General features: G+C 52.6%; 1 protein-coding gene across 1 annotated transcript in view; it reads right to left on the reverse strand.

The window, feature by feature from the left end:
* Positions 1-1,795: 1,795 nt before the first annotated feature.
* The window catches only part of LOC123393999 (IQ motif and SEC7 domain-containing protein 3-like), a 34,676-nt gene continuing 17,310 nt past the window's right edge, over positions 1,796-19,161 (reverse strand). The window contains 5 exon segments of the mRNA XM_045087402.1: positions 1,796-5,934; positions 7,745-7,959; positions 7,962-8,882; positions 9,002-9,125; positions 14,718-15,286. Of these exon segments, the coding sequence (XP_044943337.1) occupies positions 5,769-5,934; positions 7,745-7,959; positions 7,962-8,882; positions 9,002-9,125; positions 14,718-15,286 (1,995 nt within the window). The 3' untranslated portion in view covers positions 1,796-5,768.

Raw genomic sequence — 19,161 nt, forward strand, 5'->3', positions numbered from 1 at the left:
AGATGTGGTATAAATAAATAAATAAATACACACACACACAGAGAGACAATGGAATATTACTCATCTATCAAAAAAATGAAATCTCATCATTTGCAATGATGTGGATGGAACTAGAGGGTATTATGCTAAGTGAAATAAGTCAATCAGAGAAAGACAATAATATGATTTCATTCATATGTGGAATCTAAGAAACAAAACAGTTCACGGAGGAAGGGAAGAAAAAATAAAACGAGGAAATCAGAAGGGAGAAAAACCATAAGAGACTCTTAATCTCAGGAAACAAACTGAGGGCTGCTGGAGGGGTGCTGGGTGGGGGGATGGGGTAATTGGGTGATGGGCAGTAAGGAGGGCACATGATGTAGTGAGCACTGGGCGTCATATGTGACTGATGAATCGCTGAGCTCTATCTCCAAAACAAATAATACACCATATGTTAATTCACTTAATTTAAATAAAATACAATTAAATTAAAAGAAAAAAGAAGAGACCCTGTCCTTCTAACCTGCTGGGTGGTGGCAGTGTCGAGTTTTTAAAGCAGTGGAAATAAACACAGAGTCTATCCCGGCCTGCCCTGGGCCTCTTTCCACCCTCCTGCAGACTGATAAGGGCCAGCCTGGGCCCCAGCCTGCGCTCTCCTTCCTGGTGGAATTCCCCAGAAACAGAGTAACCATTCTGAGGTTACCCATGGCAGAGTAGGCAAGACATTCTCAAATAATTTCTTCCTAACCACGAAAGGCTAGCACCTCCCAGCCTGTTGAGTTGGATAGGCAATCTGTCTTCATTTCTGAATGTCCCCTCATAAGAACAAATCTGTTACACTCTGGCCAACACATTTCCAAGGAAATGAAATAATGTGATCTGACTAAAATGTCAAATTCTCTTTTTTTTAATTTTTTATTTTTTATAAACATATATTTTTATTCCCAGGGGTACAGGTCTGTGAATCACCAGGTTTACACACTTCACAGCACTCACCGAAGCACATACCCTCCCCAATGTCCATAATCCCACCCCCTTCTCCCAAACCCCGCCCCCCAGCAACCCTCAGTTTGTTTTGTGAGATTAAGAGTCACTTATGGTTTGTCTCCCTCCCAATCCCATCTTGTTTCATTTATTCTTCTCCTACCCACTTAAGCCCCCATGTTGCATCACCACTTCCTCATATCAGGGAGATCATATGATAGTTGTCTTTCTCTGCTTGACTTATTTCGCTAAGCATGATATGCTCCAGTTCCATCCATGTTGTCCCAAATGGCAATATTTCATTTCTTTTGATGGGGGCATAGTATTCCATTGTGTATATATACCACATCTTCTTGATCCATTCATCTGTTGATGGACATCTAGGTTCTTTCCATAGTTTGGCTATTGTGGACATTGCTGCAATAAACATTCGGGTGCACGTGCCCCTTTGGATCACTACGTTTGTATCTTTAGGGTAAATACCCAGTAGTGCAATTGCTGGGTCATAGGGCAGTTCTATTTTCAACATTTTGAGGAACCTCCATGCTGTTTTCCAGAGTGGCTGCACCAGCTTGCATTCCCACCAACAGTGTAGGAGGGTTCCCCTTTCTCCGCATCCTCGCCAGCATCTGTCATTTCCTGACTTGTTTATTTTAGCCATTCTGACTGGTGTGAGGTGATATCTCACTGTGGCTTTGACTTGTATTTCCCTGATGCCGAGTGATATGGAGCACTTTTTCATGTGTCTGTTGGCCATCTGGATGTCTTCTTTGCAGAAAGGTCTGTTCATGTCCTCTGCCCATTTCTTGATTGGATTATTTGTTCTTTGGGTGTTGAGTTTGCTAAGTTCTTTATAGATTCTGGACACTAGTCCTTTATCTGATATGTCGTAAAATGTCAAATTCTAATATTGAACAAGAAACGGAGTAGACGCAGCGAGAGAAGGAACATCCAGGAAACCCTTCTGGCAATTCAGCCCAAAAGCTGCATTCCGTGCACTTCCACGGAAATGACAGATACCCACACCCACCCTGCGTCTGTGATTCCCCTCAGAAAAGATAACCCAGCCCACCCCCCCTTCACTGGCCTTCAAACTGCTGAGGTGAACATTTCAGAAGGGAAATAGAGCAGAGCCAGATTCCCCAACCATGTGAAAACTGAGAGGGAGAAGCTTCCAGCACCCCTGGATCCTACCCCAGCTGATGTCTGGCTCCTCAGGCCAGGCTGCCAGGGCCCCTCTCATCTCAGCACCAGAGAAGATTTCCTCAGAGTGCAGGATGGCCCCCAAATGAGCTCCCCGCCCTCCCTAGCAAGCCCCAGCAAGTTCTTGCTGTCTGGGGAGTGGACCTGATCTCCAACCAGACCTGAGGCATCTGAGGGATCCCCCCACCGGGCCAGGGCCAGGCTGGGGAGGCATCTACCGACCTGTGCTTTCAAGTGAGAAAGATAATAATGGAAATAGCTAATATTCGTAAAGAACTGACTTAGCCTCAGTCACTGACATAAGCACTTTACATGCATTTTAAAACTGTAATTTGCATGACGTGGGTTCTATTGTCCCCATTTGACAAGCGAGGCCACAGGCCCTTTTCTCCTTTATAAAAAAAACCAAACACTTCCCAGGTAAACAGTGGAATGGACATGGCCTCTTGAGCTCAGGATGCCTCCTACTAATTCAATACACCCTGATTCAACACATTTCTTCTTGTAACGGATCTGCTAAGGAATCAGGGCATTAAGGGTCGAAGAGATCAGCTTCCTAGAGCAGCAAGGGCCCGATTCCGGAGGCGACGTCACGGAATCCATGGCGCTCAGACGTAGGCCAGCAGCTGAGGTGGATTCTGCTTGGCCCCTTCTATCTTCCTTTTCTCCACAGGCCTGTAGATGGTAGGGGTCAGGGTCTCGCCCCATCCCCTCCTAGAAGCTTCCACCCTCTCCCCTTCCTGCCCAGCTACATCTCGGAGAGTGCAGTGGCCGGGGCTGTCTCAGTCTCCAACGGGATGGGTGATTTATGTCCTTTTATTCAGCAAGCAGCTTTGTACAGAATGGACGAGACATGCTGAATGTCACCAGGTGGGAGCAGAGACGCTGTGCAGAATCCCAATAAAGCCTTTTCGGCCTGGACAAAATGGCACCGGTGACTTTGTTATTATTGTGTGTGTTCTCTGGTGGGCATAAGGAAGAGGCAGCAGATGCCCAGAGGTGGTGGGAGAGCTGGCCTGAGTGGCAGGGAACCCCCCCGAACCCCAGCATCTGGCTCCCCTGTGAGTGCCTGCCCCCTTCCTCCCTCCCATCTCCCACGGACACCCTACAGGAGACAAGCCAGGCAGGCGGCAACTCGGACTTGGGTGAAGAGGTTCCCTTTTGGTGCTGTTTCCGCACAGAGGCTGGGTGTGCCGGCGAATAAAGCACAAGGGTCCGAGGCACCCACTGGGGCGGAGGGGGCTCAGCTCTACACTCCACTCTCCTGACACCCCTAGGCCTGCGGAAGTTCCCTGTCTCCCTGTCCACCCTCCTCTGCTCATCTCTCCCACTGACACCAGGTGTGTGAGTTCCCCTGAGGCCACGGCCACGCCTGCTCCTCCCTGCCCCCATCCTGTACTCCCAGGGATGCCCAGCACAGCCTCATTCCCAGCCCGGAGCAGGCACTGCGTGTTTGTGGCAGGAACTGTGAGCTCCCGGCTCTGGAGCCTGCGGGCTGCTCTGGGATGGCCTGGTGGCCTGACAAAGCATGGCCTTGACCTTTAGGGCAAATGATTCTGCAACCATCCCCGTGTGAGACAGTGACACTGAGGAATACGTAAGATCTCAGAGTCACCGGAGTTGAAGGGATCTTGGAGATCGCACGGCCCGACCGTCTCGCTCGCTTTCCCGGTAAGGAAAAGCCGAGGCCCAGAGGAGGCCTCCCAGCAGGAGAGGAGCAGAGCCAGGCTTCAGAGCAGGCCCTGTCAGGAGCAGTTCTCTCTTGCCACCACACTGCCCCCTCATCCCTAGCCTGCTCCCCACCTCAGCGGCCAGCCTGGTCCCAGGCTCCCAGCGGCGCCCCTCCCCACGGGGGCTGCCTGTCTCCAGCCCACACACTGGGTCTCCCAGGGAGGATGGCAATTAGTTAGCATCGTGCTGCAGGGCGCCCGCACCACTGGGGCTGCCGGAAAACTGCGCGTTCCCAGTGTGCCAGGTCACTGTGGACCTCGCAGGTGAGAATTTCAGGGCCAGGCCACAGGGCGACTGGGGAGGGCAGAGGAGACACAGTCAGTCAGGGCCGGGAGTGAAGCAGGAAGCCCCAGAGCAGAGAGACAAAGCAGGGTCCCCCAGGGGCAGGGGGAGCCAGGAGAATGAAGCACTGAGGAGAGCACACCCCCACTCACCCTCCCACGGAAACAGGGCGGTGGGGGGTGGGGGGGCGGGAGTGGAATGGGGACAAAAGCAGATGAAAAGGCCGGAGAGATGAGCTAGATGGAGGGAAAGCCTGTGTGAAAGGAGACAGAGAAAACTTGATCTTTCTCCTCTTTCTATCATTTCCTCAGGGTCTCCCTTCAGGGCACCCTACCCAGCAGGGCTGATGCTGAGGAGAAAGGGGGGGCGAGGGAGAGGGAGAAGAGAGGAGGAGGGAGGAAGCACACTTATCCTTTCAGTGTCCTCTGCAAGACCCTCCCTCAGAGCAGCTCAAGCACTAGTGGGGGAGGGTCTGGTTGTCCAAACGGGGGGGGGGGGGACTGAGTTCCGTCAACTACGGGGCATCCTGGGATTTCAAGGTCCCTCACATATGTCCAAGCCCCTGCTCTTCGGACTGTACTCAGTTAGACTGAGTGGATTCAGGAGCGTGACAGGGATTCCAGAGGACAACGGGATGACCCCTCATAATCCAGCCCCCTCCTGTCCACGGGCAGAGAACCGCAGGCCCCAGGGCAGGGACTTGTCCAAAGACACAGCACCAAGACTACTGCGTAAACAGAAGCCAGGTCTCCGAGCTCCCGCTCCGGGCACAGTGACAATCTTGCCAGTCAGGCTACTCCCAAACCCTCGGGCAGGAGACCCCTGTCCCTCCTACAGCAGCCCCTTACTGCTCCAAGAGCAAGACGAAAGGGAGAGATTGTTTCAGAACCCCCGAGAAACACGTCTGCTGACTTCCCAGGGAGAGGCTTCCGACAGCATGGTGACCTTCAAGAAGGGGGTCTGGAGCAGACTTTATGGGACCTCACCCTCTCTCTCTGCCAGGGGCAAGGTGGCTTCGAGGCCCCAAGGATGCCACCCCAGACCCGGGGGCTCTCACCTGCCCACGCCTCCACGGGAACAGAGCCAAGAGCACTAGTGAAGCCAAGCCCACATCCTGCCCACATCTGTTGATCTTGGTGGTAAACGTATGTTTGTGGAATCACTGTATTTTCTTGCTCTGAAACCCTTCCATCTAACTCCCTTTTCCTGACTTGTGTTTGCCTCCACCAATATGAAACTGAACCCACATGGGGAGCAAGCCGGCCAGTGGGGGCTCAGGGGCTCGGCAGACGGCAGCAAGGGGTGGGCTGAGGGTCTGTTCACCAGGCAGAGACAGTCCCCGTGTAGACCCAGTCCTCCTCTCTGGCCCCACAGGGTAGCAGGGAGGAGGCCTTTTCGTCTCCTTCGACCATTTCTATACCCCTGGTGCCTTCAGTGGGACCCAGCCTGGAGCCCGCTCAGTAAATGCAGGACCCCAGGAGGGGGAAACAGAGGCTGGTCAAGATACAGCAACGGGCCTAGACTCCAGGGGTCCTGTTCCCTCCCCTGTGTCCTGTGGGACCCTGGGCCATGCGTGGGGAGAGGGGCACTCAGTCCAGCACATCGTGGTTGAACTGCTTCTTGCTGTTGCCTAGGAACTCCCCGATCATCTGCCGGCTGAGGCCCTTGCGCTGGAGCAGGAAGTGGGCCACTCCGATGGGGGTGTCGGGGATGAAGCCTCCGGAGATCAGGAACTGGATGCCTTTGTCTGGGTTCCTGGGGGTGGGAGTGGAGGTGGGAAGAAGAAGTAGAGAGTGAGCCAAGGCTGTCCACGACTTCCTTCCTCCCTTTCTTCCAACCCAGGGAAGCTACAGAAGTGCCTGGAAGTTTCTGGGAAGAATTCCATCTAAAAGCCAGGATTTCTTCTGCTGCAGACGGGCTCCTTGTCCCAGGGGCTTCACCTAGGAACCTTGTCTTCCTGAACACCCCCACCACCCACCCCAATACACACACAGGAGTGAAGATAGCATGGGGAGAGAAGGGGTTAGAGAGGTCTGGCAGACGAAGAGAATTCCAGAGCAAGTGGAGAGGTTTCTTTTCGTCTTCCCTGAAAGGCCTGGAGGCTTGCCACGAAGGCCCTTCCACCCTGTCTGTGTTCTGTCGTCTGTATGCAGTACTCGCCCCAGAAGCAGAGCTCTGGGGAGCAGAGGGGAGCTCTCCTACCGCACTGGCCACAGGGACACAAGAATCCTGCTCTCCATCATTCACTTTCTCAAGCTCTAGTCTCTACGTGTGGATGTAGGTACTGTGTTTTTAGGAAATGTGCTCACAGTATGGCCTGCAAATCCATGCTGTTCCCTGAACTGTATCTGACTGGTTCAGGAGAAGCTAAGTACAGAACCAGAGGGCAAGCGTTTAGAACCTTTTATAGCCCTCTGACATTTTTGGGATAACCAAGCATGTGATTGTTTTTCTAGCAACTCATTTTTATTGCATTTCACAAAAGTATCAGCCACCACTTAGTCCGTGAAAACCCAGACTGGTCCTTTACTACAGAGAGTTTGAGAACCACTGTCTTGAGGGATCCCAGGGTCTGCGTGAGTGTGAGCTCACAACTCCCCTTACTTGTGTGAGCCTGCTTCTTTTCTGTAAAACGGCATAATAAGGCCATCTCTAGATATTGTTAGGAAGTTTGCAGACGTTTTATGCAAGGTGAGCCGGGAACAGTAGCTGTTCCTCCCTGGAATAGAGGTTTCTGGAGACCAGGGCATGTGTCCTCCTCATCTCCATGGTCAACGCGCCCTGCATTCAATAAGTGACAGTTGAGTGAATAAGTGAACGGACACGTGGCTGGGAGAGATGTTCAATCTCCTGGCTCGGGGCTCTGAAGGAAGGGGTGAACGCAGGGTGGAGATGGGATTTCCACGGGAGGGGTGCGTGTACACTGCTGGCCCCCGGCTCTCTACATTCTAGTTGCAAGGACAGTTCTGGCTGGGGCTCTGGCTGGGGACTCTGAACCAAAACCCTTGTTCATTTTCCTGCTTTCCTTCTCCTGTTCACTTCTGTGCCACCTCTGTGTCCTTGTCGCCGCCCCCTTTGATCCCCGCCCCTCTCCTGCCTTTCACCTGGATTCCTTGTGCTCCTTCTCTTCCTTCTCACCCACCCGGACCCTCCCTTGCCTTTCCTCGTCTTCCTCCGTGCTCCCTCCTTGACGTCATCCCCCTGAGACGATGCTGATTCCTTGGCCTCGGGTCTGCCTGAAGGATTTCGTCTCAATCCTCATACGACCTGGACTATTACTTAATACTGCATTTTCTTTTCAATTCCCTCACTTTTCAAGCCCTAGTAAGCAGGAATAGTGCTGAAAGCATGGGCTTGATGTGTTGTTTTGTCCCTAATCCTGAACATAAATTTGTGAACCATTAAAAAGAAAACGTGCATCCCTACCCAGCACCTCCAGGAGCAGGTGCGGCACAAATGTCACCAGGCAGGGCGCTGGGATGATGCCATTGTAGCCCCTGCCCCCTCCCCGCCGACCAAGAGATTCCTGGGTCTCCCCAGAGCTCCGGAGTCGGTGCTCACTCACATGTTGGAAAGGTTGAGGCCGATGCGGTAGAACCGTTTGCGCAGGATGTCCGTTGAGAGTGTGGGCGACTTGCCGCTGGCGGGGTTCTCTCAGTGGGAGCGCGGCAGGCTCAGAATCATGGCTTGCAGGGCCTCCTTGGAGGCTGAGGCTGATGCTTCCGAGCCTGACTTGGCCGACTTGGTGGACGTGCTGCTGCTGCTCAGCGGCTCCGAGTTGTCGCAGCCTCAGCCTCAGTCCCTTTCCCCACCTCCCCAGTCCCCTCCTCCGCCACCTCTGCCTCCGCCGCCACCGTGGCCCCCTCCACCAGCGCCTCCACAGCAGCCCCAGGAGGGTGGGTGCTCGGGGACCCGCTGGCTCCAGCCTCTGCGCCAGTGTTTTCGGCGGGCCCGTCCCCCTGAGCCGCGGTTGTGGCCACCGAGGCCTCCTGCCCCGGGGCCTCTCCCTGCTCGGCTTTGCCCACCGTGGGCTCCGCCGGGGCCTGGGCGGTCTGCGTGCCCAGACAGTTGGCCACTGACAGAGCCGTGGCGGAGAAGACAGAGATGTTCTGGTTGGCGATTTGCACGGTGATGTCCCGGAAAGCCATCATGAAGGTACTGCCGTGGCCCTGGGGCAGGCCGGCGGCCTTGGCGGCCTCTTACCCCGGAGCGGGCGCGGGCGCGGGGCGGGCACTGCCGAGCTCCGGCATCTCGGCCTCTAGGCCCGGCGGCCCGGCGCCCGCGTGCAGGGCCTGGTGGAGCTGGTAGGCGCTGCTCTCCTGCGGGGAGCACATGGTCTTGAGGTTCCAGGTTCTGAGCGCGTCGTGTATGGACTTGGCCAGGGACTGCACCTGCTCAGTGAAGGAGTCCTCCAGCGCGGTGAGCGTGCCCGCGAAGGTGGGCGGCAGGGAGGGCGAGCGCACCAGTGGCAGCCCCATGAGGCCGTAGCCCTCCATGAGCGCCTTCTCGGCCACCAGGCTCTCGGCAGTGGGCGCGCGGACTTTGCGCAGGGAGATCCGTCGCGGCAGGCGGCTCTCCAGGAGCGAGTTGCGGATCTTCTTGACGTTCTTGTTGAGCTGGTACTGGCGGAAGGCGGTTTGGATGGTGCAAGCGGCGCGCCGGGACACGAGGTGGCCCCCGTACTTGTGTTCTAGCATTTCCATCTGTGGCAAGAACAGGTAGGAGAAAGAGCGCGGTGAGGCCTGGGGCGGGGGAAGGGAGGGGGTGCGGGGGGACTAAAGAGCCAAAGTCTGAAACTCCTGCATGTCACGGCCTGGGATACCAGATCCTTGTCAAGACTCCTAGATGTGTAGGATATAGGACTGGCTTCCCAGCGGTTGGCGATTTCCGGGGGGCGGGGGGTGGAGCTGGTAGAGGTCAGGGCGTTGCATTTGGGGATCAGATAGCTGTTTGTTCCAAAGCGTTCATATCAGAGATCTGTATGTAAGTCCTTATGGGTGAAATACAGGGGATCTTGAGTTTGTATTAAAATACTCCATCAAAAAACTGGAACCATTAGAGGAAACAATATTAACGAAAATTGTTAGAACTGGGGGGTGGTTATCTGAAAGTTTACTACACTATTCTTTCTACTTGTGTGCACATTTAAAACAATAACAAATTAAAAATTAAACAGGAATGTGTAAAAAATAATGCTGCTCCTCCCGTTCACCTTTCTTCCTCATCACTGAATTGCGGAAATTCCCAACCCTGGGATCATCATAAGGGGATGACTGGGGATTGATCAACGTGTTCCTGATACCCAGCCCAAGGGCTGGCACATAGTAGATGCTCAATAAATGTGAATTTCATAGATGGAGGACAGAGGAGTGGGTGGACGGATATTTTAAGAGTGGGAGTCCCTCCAGGCTACCATAATTTGGGCGCCCCATATTATGGGTGCCCCATAATTTGGGCCACCTCTGTTCCCAACAACACAATAACCTTTAGCCACATTGGCTCACCAGCCACTGCAGGTGGAGTGACTGCCTCTCACGACCTCAGCGATCCGCTGGGTTCCCTCCCCATGGGTGCCCCCCTATCCCCGGACCAACAGAGGCATCCTTCTAGCCCAGGAAAACTGACAGGCACAACCCCAACCCCCAGGGACGATCCCGGGTAAAATGGCATGACATCAATCCTATCTTCGGTTCTTCTGTCTCACCATTCAGGGCCCTTCCCCATCCCCAGACCTAGTGGCCTTATGCTTTCTATCTTCCTCAGTCTGGCTGTCCTCTCTGAAAATAGGGGGGAAGCTGAATCTCACTAAGATTTGAGTGGCCAGTAGGTATCCTAAGTTCAGCTGCTTGACATTCCAAGCTGAGGCCCTTAGTCACAGCTACCTAATGTTCTCTGCCATATGATAGTTTGGCCCTTTGAGGCCAAGAGGAGAGTGACTCTGATACTTCACCTTCTTTTAAAGGGTTCACCTGATTAGGTCAAGCCGCCTGGGGTGATTTTCCTTTGATTCACTTAAGGTCAACTGAGTGGTAACCTAATCACAGGAGGGATTCCTTATTATGCCCTCTAGTCCCACAGCACTTCCCATGGAAGGGAATTATACGGATGTGTGCACTAGGGGGGCGGGAATCTCGGGCTGTCTGAGTTCTGCCTCCTGGAACGTTCAGACAGTTGCCTACAGGTTTCATCATGTACCCAGGATCTCCAGAGAAAGAGAAACTCCTGATATCTCAGAGGCATTTCATTGTTGCTTTCACAGAAATCACATCAGAGGGGAGAGATCACTGTGGCTCAGCTCAGTGTCCCCGCAGAACTCTGGCAGGCTCCCTGAGGTCTGGAATGGCCAATTGGCCTTAACGAGGCAGGAGAGCCCTCCAAGGTGCAAACTGAGGGGAGGTGACCACTTAATTGCCTCCTTCTGTCCATTTCTGTCTGGAGGACCAGGAGAAACAGACACCAGGCAGAGATTCTTACTTCTTTCTAACCTGGCCTACTCACGCTTTGAGGGAAACACTAGGCCCAAGAGCATTCTCTTCAGGTTATGAGATGCTATTGGCAACAGAGGGAAGTTATGAAACCCCATTGCCTGAAATGCTTCCAGAATGGGAAAGATGTCCATTTCCCTAGCACAGTATCATCCTTCCTGGAGAGAGAAGGCTGAGCTAAGCCTAGGAGACTTCTACCAGCCTGTGTCCTAGTGTCCCAAGCAGAGAAGAAAACCAGATTTTGAATATCTTTAATCTGTTCCCATCAAGTTCTCCACTAGACTGTAAGCCCCACGAATGCACAGACTCTGCCATGTTCACTCCTTTATCCCCAGTGCTTAGAGAGCACCCAGCACACAGTAGGACTACAGTGGATATTTACTGAATACATTAAAGAATTAATTGCAAAGTTATCTTTGTGACTCTCAAACCGCCCCCCCCAACCTAACCCATAACTTTCTTCTCCTGGAACTGATGTATTTCACTTGCATTTCCGAACTCTACTGTGTCACTGGCTCCTTTCCACCTGCCTACAGACCCTCCCAGATCTCCCCAGGCTAAAACATAACTCCTCTTAACTTCACTGCTCTGGGGCACTGGCCCAGGCTCTTTTTCTCTGTTTGCCACCAGACCTCTTGGAAAACTAGTCTATACCCTCCGCCTCCTTCCGTGAACAAGTGCCAAACAGCCAACCCAACCCTGTGTGCGCCGACTCCTCAGGGTCTGCCTCCTGCTCCCACCAGTCTTCTAAAGTGACTCTCAGGAAGGTCACCAGAGACCTTTAATCATGAAACCTGATGGTCCGTCCTTCACTCTCCCTCTGCCCCTTTTCCACAGTTCTTGGTGTGTTTATCACCTTGAGACTCTGTCCTCAGCTCTCACCACCCAGTCTACCTTGGTCTGCCTGCTTCCATAGCCCTTTCATCCTACATTCTGACCGCGAAACCCCTACGCATGTCAGTTACGAGTCCCACGTGGGCCATCTTCCACTCTGCAGACACATCTGAGCCCTTCCGGACATTCCATAACTGCCGTGTTGGACATTGTCAGAGCAGCCTCTGGTAACTGATAATTAGGCACCAATTAAGAGGGAAGCTGCCTCAGGCAGAGCCTTTGTGGCAACATCTACAGGCTAATGTCTTCTCACCTCTTATGTGAGAACCTTGTTTCCTATCATAACTTCACTCTACTTTAATGGACCGATGAACAAGCCTTAGGAGAGATACTCAGGCCCAGATCTGCTTCTTCCTGGCTGGTTGACCTTGAGCAAGTTTCCTAACATCTCTGATTCTCCACTTTCTTATCTGTTAAATGAAACTAATCCTGCTTATCCTGTACCTTGTTATGAGATTTGAACTGTTCGTATAGTGCTTGGCACATAATAGGTATACAGTAAGTGGTAACTTGATGACAATGATGATGATGGGAATGACTCTCAAATTTCCGTTCCTAGGCTTGATCCGAGACTTGGATTTCCAACAACCCACAGATCCCCCTGTACTCCTATACAAAGCCCCTGTCTTCCCCCACCTCCCTTAACCAGCTCTAGGGCTTCTTTTTTTGCATACAGAGCCTTGGCTGTTACATTCTCCAGGCTGGGAAACTTGCATTTGACCATGGGTTCTCCTTCACCCTTGCCTCTGCATTTGTCAGCCTCAAAGCCTTTATTCCACACCCCCCCACCCCAATACCTTTTGCATCAACCTGACCCGACTGTTGCCATGTGAGGCTGTCTTTGGCTCCCCACTTGGACCCTCTGGCAACCTCCCCACTGCCTTCCTGCTTCTTGTTCACACCTACCATCCACCCTACATGACCGTGATCAAGGGTCTTGAAGAGCCGATGTGATGCTTTGTGTTGCTTGAGAGCATCACCCAGAATAAGTAGAAGTGTTTCCTGTTGGCCTTGTGTTGCTTGAGAGCATCACCCAGAATAAGTAGAAGTGTTTCCTGCTGGCCTTCCGACCCTGATCAACCTGGCCTCAGCCTCCCTCCCATCGTCTACTCCTACGCCAAGCCTGCATACACACTGGCTGGACTCCTGCGCTTCCCCCAGCCCACGCTAGGCTTTCCTGCCCTGAGCATTGGCTCAGCCTTGTCACTCAGTCTGCAACATTCTTCCCTTTCTTCGAGACCTGCCTCCAATGTGCTTCCTCTGTGAAGCCTTCTCAGTCCCCCAACCCGACGGGGGGCTCCTCATTTCAGGTGCCCATGGAGAACGTTGTTTCTTACTTCTCTCCGACACTCAGTTCTCTCCACTCACCTTTGGGATATTTATCTAACCCACCCTTCTCTCCACCTCACTGACCCCAACTCAAACAGAGCAGAAGTAATTCGAGCCCTCTGATCCATGCCCAGCACCCAGCACAGAGCCTGGCAAGGAGCAACTGCTCATTGTGGTATTTGAATTCAATTGTTGGATCTTCTCCATTTGTTCCAGCGCATTTAACACAACCATCTCCCATTTATTCCAGCCTTGTGCCTGCTGCAACCCCAGCCTGCACTGTCCCCCACTGTTTCTTTCCCGACCTTTATGGCCCACGCTCTGTTGCCCCACAAACTGTACCTTACAGACAGGACGGTATTATGTCTCTCTATTCCTGGGGCCCAGCATCAAGCCGGAGCCATGGCTGGGGCTTGATAAATGTTTGCAGACAGGAACTCAACTGAACTCTCTCCTATATCCCAGGGAAAATAAAAATCTAGGCTCTCTTCCGGATCTGGGCTTGGAGTCAAATGCTGCATTCTCTCCTTTCCCTCCACTATCTCGCCCCCAACCAGGGCTCGGGAACTTGGCAGGGTCCCAGATCAGCTCTGTCTACCCAGCCAGGTCCTCCCAAGCGCCCTAACACTTTTCTTTTTTTTAACCGGTGCCAGATTAGAGCTAAAAGAGATGGACACGGGGGTGGGGGAAAGTGGGGGGTGGGCCCAGGGAGGGAAGGTCTCTGGGCCCACCGGCCTAAGAGCAGCTCAGCTCACTTCTCTCTAAACTCCATGAATCATGGGTAATTGTAGCCTCGCCTCCTCCCAAGAGAGCAATCTCTCAGCTTCTGCCAGGAGAAGGGGTGGAGGGGAGCTTGGGGGGCTCTGTCTGTCTAATGAGCCTCTCAGTGTTAATTAGAACACGCTCCCTCTTTTCAGGTTGCTGCCGCAGCCAGGCCCGAGGAAGGCAGCAGAGAGAGGGCCGCCAAGTCAGGCTGGGAGAGGAAGAGCAGCTAGCTGGGGGGTGGGAGGGGCGGCAGTGCTGGGGAAGGAGGGAGCCAGCCCGAGGTGGGGGGTGGCTTTCACACGTGAGCGAGGATTTCCTCTGATCCAAGATTTCCCAGCTGAGAATGTTTAAACATTACGTGGAATGAGCCTGCAGAACTTGGCAAGGGAAGGCTTCCAGGAGGCTTAGGGGCAGACAGTAGGGGTGGGAGCTGGGAGAAGCTCGGAGATGCTAATGGCGGCCCCCAGGGGAAGCTGGCCTGCGCCTGGCACCTGTCGGGATGGGACCCCTGCGTCTTCCCTGTGTTCCCACCTCCCTGTCTGCTGTCCAAAACACAGAAAGTGCTCGACACAACAGGGTACTGAGGCCTGCCTAGGAGTAAGGATGCTCTTGGAAAACTCTCTGGGCCCCAGCCAGCTAGGGTTGGGGGCTACTAATGACTCTGCTCCTCCTCAGTCACAGAGACTGCCTCAGGGAGAGCTACTGCTATGGGGAGCCTGCTTTGAACCCCAGATTGGGCTCCTCGCTGTCACCAGTGCCCCCACAGCACGCCGTCCACCGCTTCCTTGGAACCTACCCCTTTGCTGCCCTTGTGAAAGACTTGGGATAAAATCAAAGACTGTGAGTCCCAGTCTTGGCTGGACTGCAGACATACACTTAGGGACGTGTCCTTGGGTGAGTTACTTGTTACGGCTAAGCCTCAGTCCCCTCATTCCTCAAATGGGGGTAGCAGTAGTCCCTAGCTCACCGAGATATCCTGCAGATCTGGGAAGATAATGCATAAGAAATGCTTAGAACCTCATCTGGCCCAGATTAGGGCTGTTAGTGCTACTTAGTACCCGCTACATGTCAGTGCCCACCTCTGGAGCGAGCTCCTTGAGGCCTGGAACTTCATCTTTTGTAGCGCGGTGGCCCAGGCCTTGCATATAGCAGCTGTGCGGTAGTGCTCGCTGAATTGGATGCAGGTGGACAGAAGGACAACCCTTGACTGGCATTGCCTTCACCATCATCTGAAGGCTGGCCCCTGATGCCATCCAGGGCCATGGTGGGACTCTCACCTTCAGAGGAAGAACAAGTCTTAGATATTCCAGAATAATCTCTTGTTTCTTCAATGAGGAAACTGGAATGTTGGAAACATAATCAACCACCTCTCCCCTTAAGAGGGTGATCACCTCACGGATGAGGCTGGACCCCAAGGCTCGGGTAGGGGAGATCACTTGTAGAAAGGACTGCTGTCCAAAAAAGAAAACATGACTTCCACCCAGGACCTGACGTGGGGTCAAGTACTGGCTGCTACGGACCACCGCCACATGGTCCCCTGGCTTGGATGGCACAGAGACCATGCCATTTGGACATCCCACACAGGCTCCAACAGGGTCCTCCTCAGCAGTGGCACACAACAGGATCCGAACTCCCTTGAGAGCAAGGATGAATGTGGAACTCACTCAGCTGCCCTATGCATCCTCCCCACACCACTTTCCTAAAGGACCCCCCAATAGGACCTGCATGTTCTTTGTCCTGGGAGGTTGTAACCTCAAGGACCACTGTGAGATAAAGTGACAGAGCTGAGGGCGGAGAGAATGGAGGACAGGAGAAGCCAGACTGGAGGACCTCCCCACTGTGTGAGTATGAGGAGAGGCCTTGGGGGCTGGGAAGCAGGGATGTCTGGAAGGCGGACTCATTCATTCTTTCGTTCGTTCGTTCTTTCATTCATTCATTTGTTTGTTCTTTCACTCCTGTGTTCCTCCAGTGTGAAGCATGTCTTAGGCACCAGGGACTGTGCGGGGTGCTGGGAAGCAAAGGTGGGCAAGAGCTGTATATCATCTAACACACAGCTCTGAGCAGTGCTCAGTCCCCACAGAGACTACAAAGGTGTTCTGTGCACAGTCTGCTCGACTCCGTGACAGCCCTGAGGACGACATAGCCCCTGCCTTTATGGGTGGGACAGCTCTCAGGAGGCACAGAGTCATCAGAGGGGCACTCCGTGAAAGCACACAGCCAGGCTCAGGGATACTGAGCTGAGATGCGGAGTATGAGCAGAGATCTCCCCAGTGACATGTGCTGGAGGGACAAGTGGGGAGTATTCCCAGCAAAGGAAATAAAATCTGCCAAGGCCCAGAGGCAAACGACAGCACAGAGGTCTGGAGCAAGGCAAGTGGGAATGGCTGGAAACCCACTTGGGAGCGGGGCAGGAGATGGAGTTGTGTCTGGTGGTAGGAGACCTTGGAGAAGTCTTTGTCCTGCACACAGAGAGGAGCCATGCAAGGCTTTCAGACAGATACCGTGATCAGATGTGCTCTCCAAGAGGGCTCAGTGGCAGCGTGGAGATCAGTTTGGAGGAAGCACAGCTCCAAGTAGGGGAATGTGTGGCCTCCCCCGCCCAGGGGCTCAGGCAGGAGAGGATGGTGGCCTACCCTGGGGTGGGAGTAGTGGGGGTGGCAGGAGGGGGTGGGAATTGGAGAAATAGTTAAGATGTAGCAGCAGTGGAGGTTGGGTTGTAGCAGATGTGGAGGAGCAAGAAGCCACAGAAACTGCCTAGGATTCTGGACTGGCTGATGGAGCAAGACTAGCAGTTGGTGGACTAGGGAGATAATGACTGTCCAAGATCCTTCCAGTCCAAGTGCGACAGTATTTGTGCAACTGTTGGGACTGACAGAATCAGAATACCATATCCTAGGTCTCAAGGAAACCCAAAGCAGAGCCAGGTCCTGGCCCCAGGTCTTGAGCCAGGTCCTGGCCCCAGGTCTTATGCCCCTCTCCCTCTTCAGCTCCCTTAGTATTTTCCCCTTTTCATCCCTGAGCATCTTCTTCATGCCAGGAACTGTGTCAGGCGCTGGGGATATAATGATGAATAATAAGTCATGCGTCCTGCCTTCAAGGAGTGGTCAAATCAACAGGGAATGAGGATATAGGACTGAAGGGCTATGACTGGGAACGGCTGGGTGTGGGAGGGTCACAGAGAAGGGACATCCAACACAGGCTTGGGAGGGCAGGGAAAGCTGCCAGGAGGAGGAAAGAGAACCACCATTCTGTCTCAAAGTAAAATAAAGAGTAATTGAGGCCAAGTGCCAAGTGAGGAGGGGAGCATGAAAGTTAGCAGTAGAGGCAGAGGGAACAGCATGTACAAAGCCCCAAAGAGATAGGAGGCAATGGAGGCCAGAGAAGTTAAGCAGCTTGCCGGAGGTCACACAGTTCATTTGCAGAAGAGACAGAAGTTGAGTTCAGTCTCTTATGAATGTGTGCCGCATTTTTAATCACTTTTCTCTAGCCCCTCACTTTTTGCCCTCTTCCTACCTCCCTCCTTCCATATTTAAAACTTGCTTTCGTGTCTACAATTTCTCCATATGGATCCAGTCAATCCAATCTGGGTCTATGCTTGACCCAGATACTCAATCCAGGGGAGTGGGCTGTTCCCCGAGGCTGGGTTCACTCAACACAAAGGCTCCTGTCACACCCTCTGCCAACCCTCCCGCACCTTTCCCACCCCACTCCTGTTGGTCCGACATGCAGAACCGTCTATCAGAATGATGTGCACTATAAAAAGGTCCATGATACCGATCAGAGCAACTCTCCATCTGCCATCGTGGCTCAGAATTAAACTAATTCTCCCGCCCTAGTTGAAGCACAGATTTCTCTCAGTTTTATTGGCCCGATAATCCTTAAAATGAACTACACTCTCTTTGGGGGTCAGTGGGGACCATTTTCTTCTTGTTACCTCACTCTCTTGTTGCTTTTCACACCATAGTTATCCAAATATTATTCACTCAATGAGCTCTTCCTATGTCCAAGACCCTTTGCTAGGTGCTGGGGGAATGGTACGAAGATGGACGGTAGATGGTCTCTGTCCTCAAGGAGCACAGTCTTGTGGAACTGGTAAGATGTCTTCTCTGGGCCAACTGACCAGCCACATCATACTGTAGTGTTCCAGATGGACTGTCTGCCAACCCCTGCCTGGGCATTCCCAGGAACACAAACTCACTACCTCACAAGCAAGGCCTTCTATATTTTTAAGAGCTCTGATTGTTAGTTGAGCTAAAAGCTTCCTTTCCTGTAGCTTTCTTACGTTAGTATCACTATTTTTGTCTGGAGTGATAGAAAATATATCTAATCCCTTTTTCACATTCCAGCTCTTCCATATTTAAAACTTGCTTTCGTGTCTACAATTTCTCCATATGGATCCAGTCAATCCTCTTTTCCTTCTTGGGAGAACCTTGGAATCCTCGGCGTTCTTACCTGCTTCTTAAACACAGCCCCAAGAATCAAGGACGGACTCCAGATAGGCTCTGACCAGGAACCAGTGTGGGGCTCTAGCCAGCTGCTTCCTTATCCAGGGGGCTTCACCTCCCCCAGGAATTGGCCTTGATGGATAAACCAACTTTTTTTTTTTTTTTTAAGAATTCTGTTTGAAAAGAACCCGCTTGACTATATTGTCATCTACTCTGCTTCCTCTCTTGCCCACATATCAATCATGGAGGATTTTTTAAATACTTTGCTGACAGCCAGATGTTCCACCTACAGCTGACCTTGATGCAGAAGGAAAGAAGTGAGGTTAGTATGGCCTGACTCAGTCTTAGTGATCTTCCCACTAGCTTTCCTTCCCAAGACTGACTTTGCCCATTGAGTTAAATAATGCTTCTTTAGAACCTACACACTGTAGAGCTAGAAGGGACCTTGGAGATGATTCAAGGTCTAATGCCCAATTTTGCTGATGAAGAAATCATTGCCCAGAGTGCATAACTGGCATTCCCAAAGTCACAGAGTTAACTAGAGCAATACCAAGGATTGGATCCTATGTCTCTGGCTCCAAGTTCAATGCTCTTTCTTAACAATATCTAGTCACAGGAGACCTGGGTGGCTCAGTGGGTTAAGCCTCTGTCCTGGGATGGAGCCCTGCATCGGACTCTCTGCTCAGCGGGGAGCCTGCTTCCCCTTCTCTCTCTGCCTGCCTCTCTGCCTACTTGTGGTCTCTCTCCCTGCCAAATAAATAAACAAAATCTTAAAAAAAAAAAAACCCAATCTCTAGTCATGATGTTTTTCTCTAAGTATATGCACATAAGTACACACACACACACACACACACACACACACACACGGGATTTGTTCTCCAGGAGGGGAGCTTTGGTTAATCCAGGGAATCCTCAATCTGCTTGGAGGAGACCATTCTCTTGGCACCTCATTTTAACCTGTGTGTGCCTACACACAGAGCTTGTCCTTTGCATGGACACGTAAGCGAGGCTCTCTCTTCATTCCCAGAGAACAGTGGGCCACCTGGCTCAGGGTCTGGGGGTGG

Source organism: Mustela putorius, unplaced genomic scaffold (assembly GCF_011764305.1).
Source record: "Mustela putorius furo isolate JIRA1106 unplaced genomic scaffold, ASM1176430v1.1 tig00001130_pilon_pilon_pilon, whole genome shotgun sequence".
NCBI lineage: Eukaryota > Metazoa > Chordata > Mammalia > Carnivora > Mustelidae > Mustela > Mustela putorius.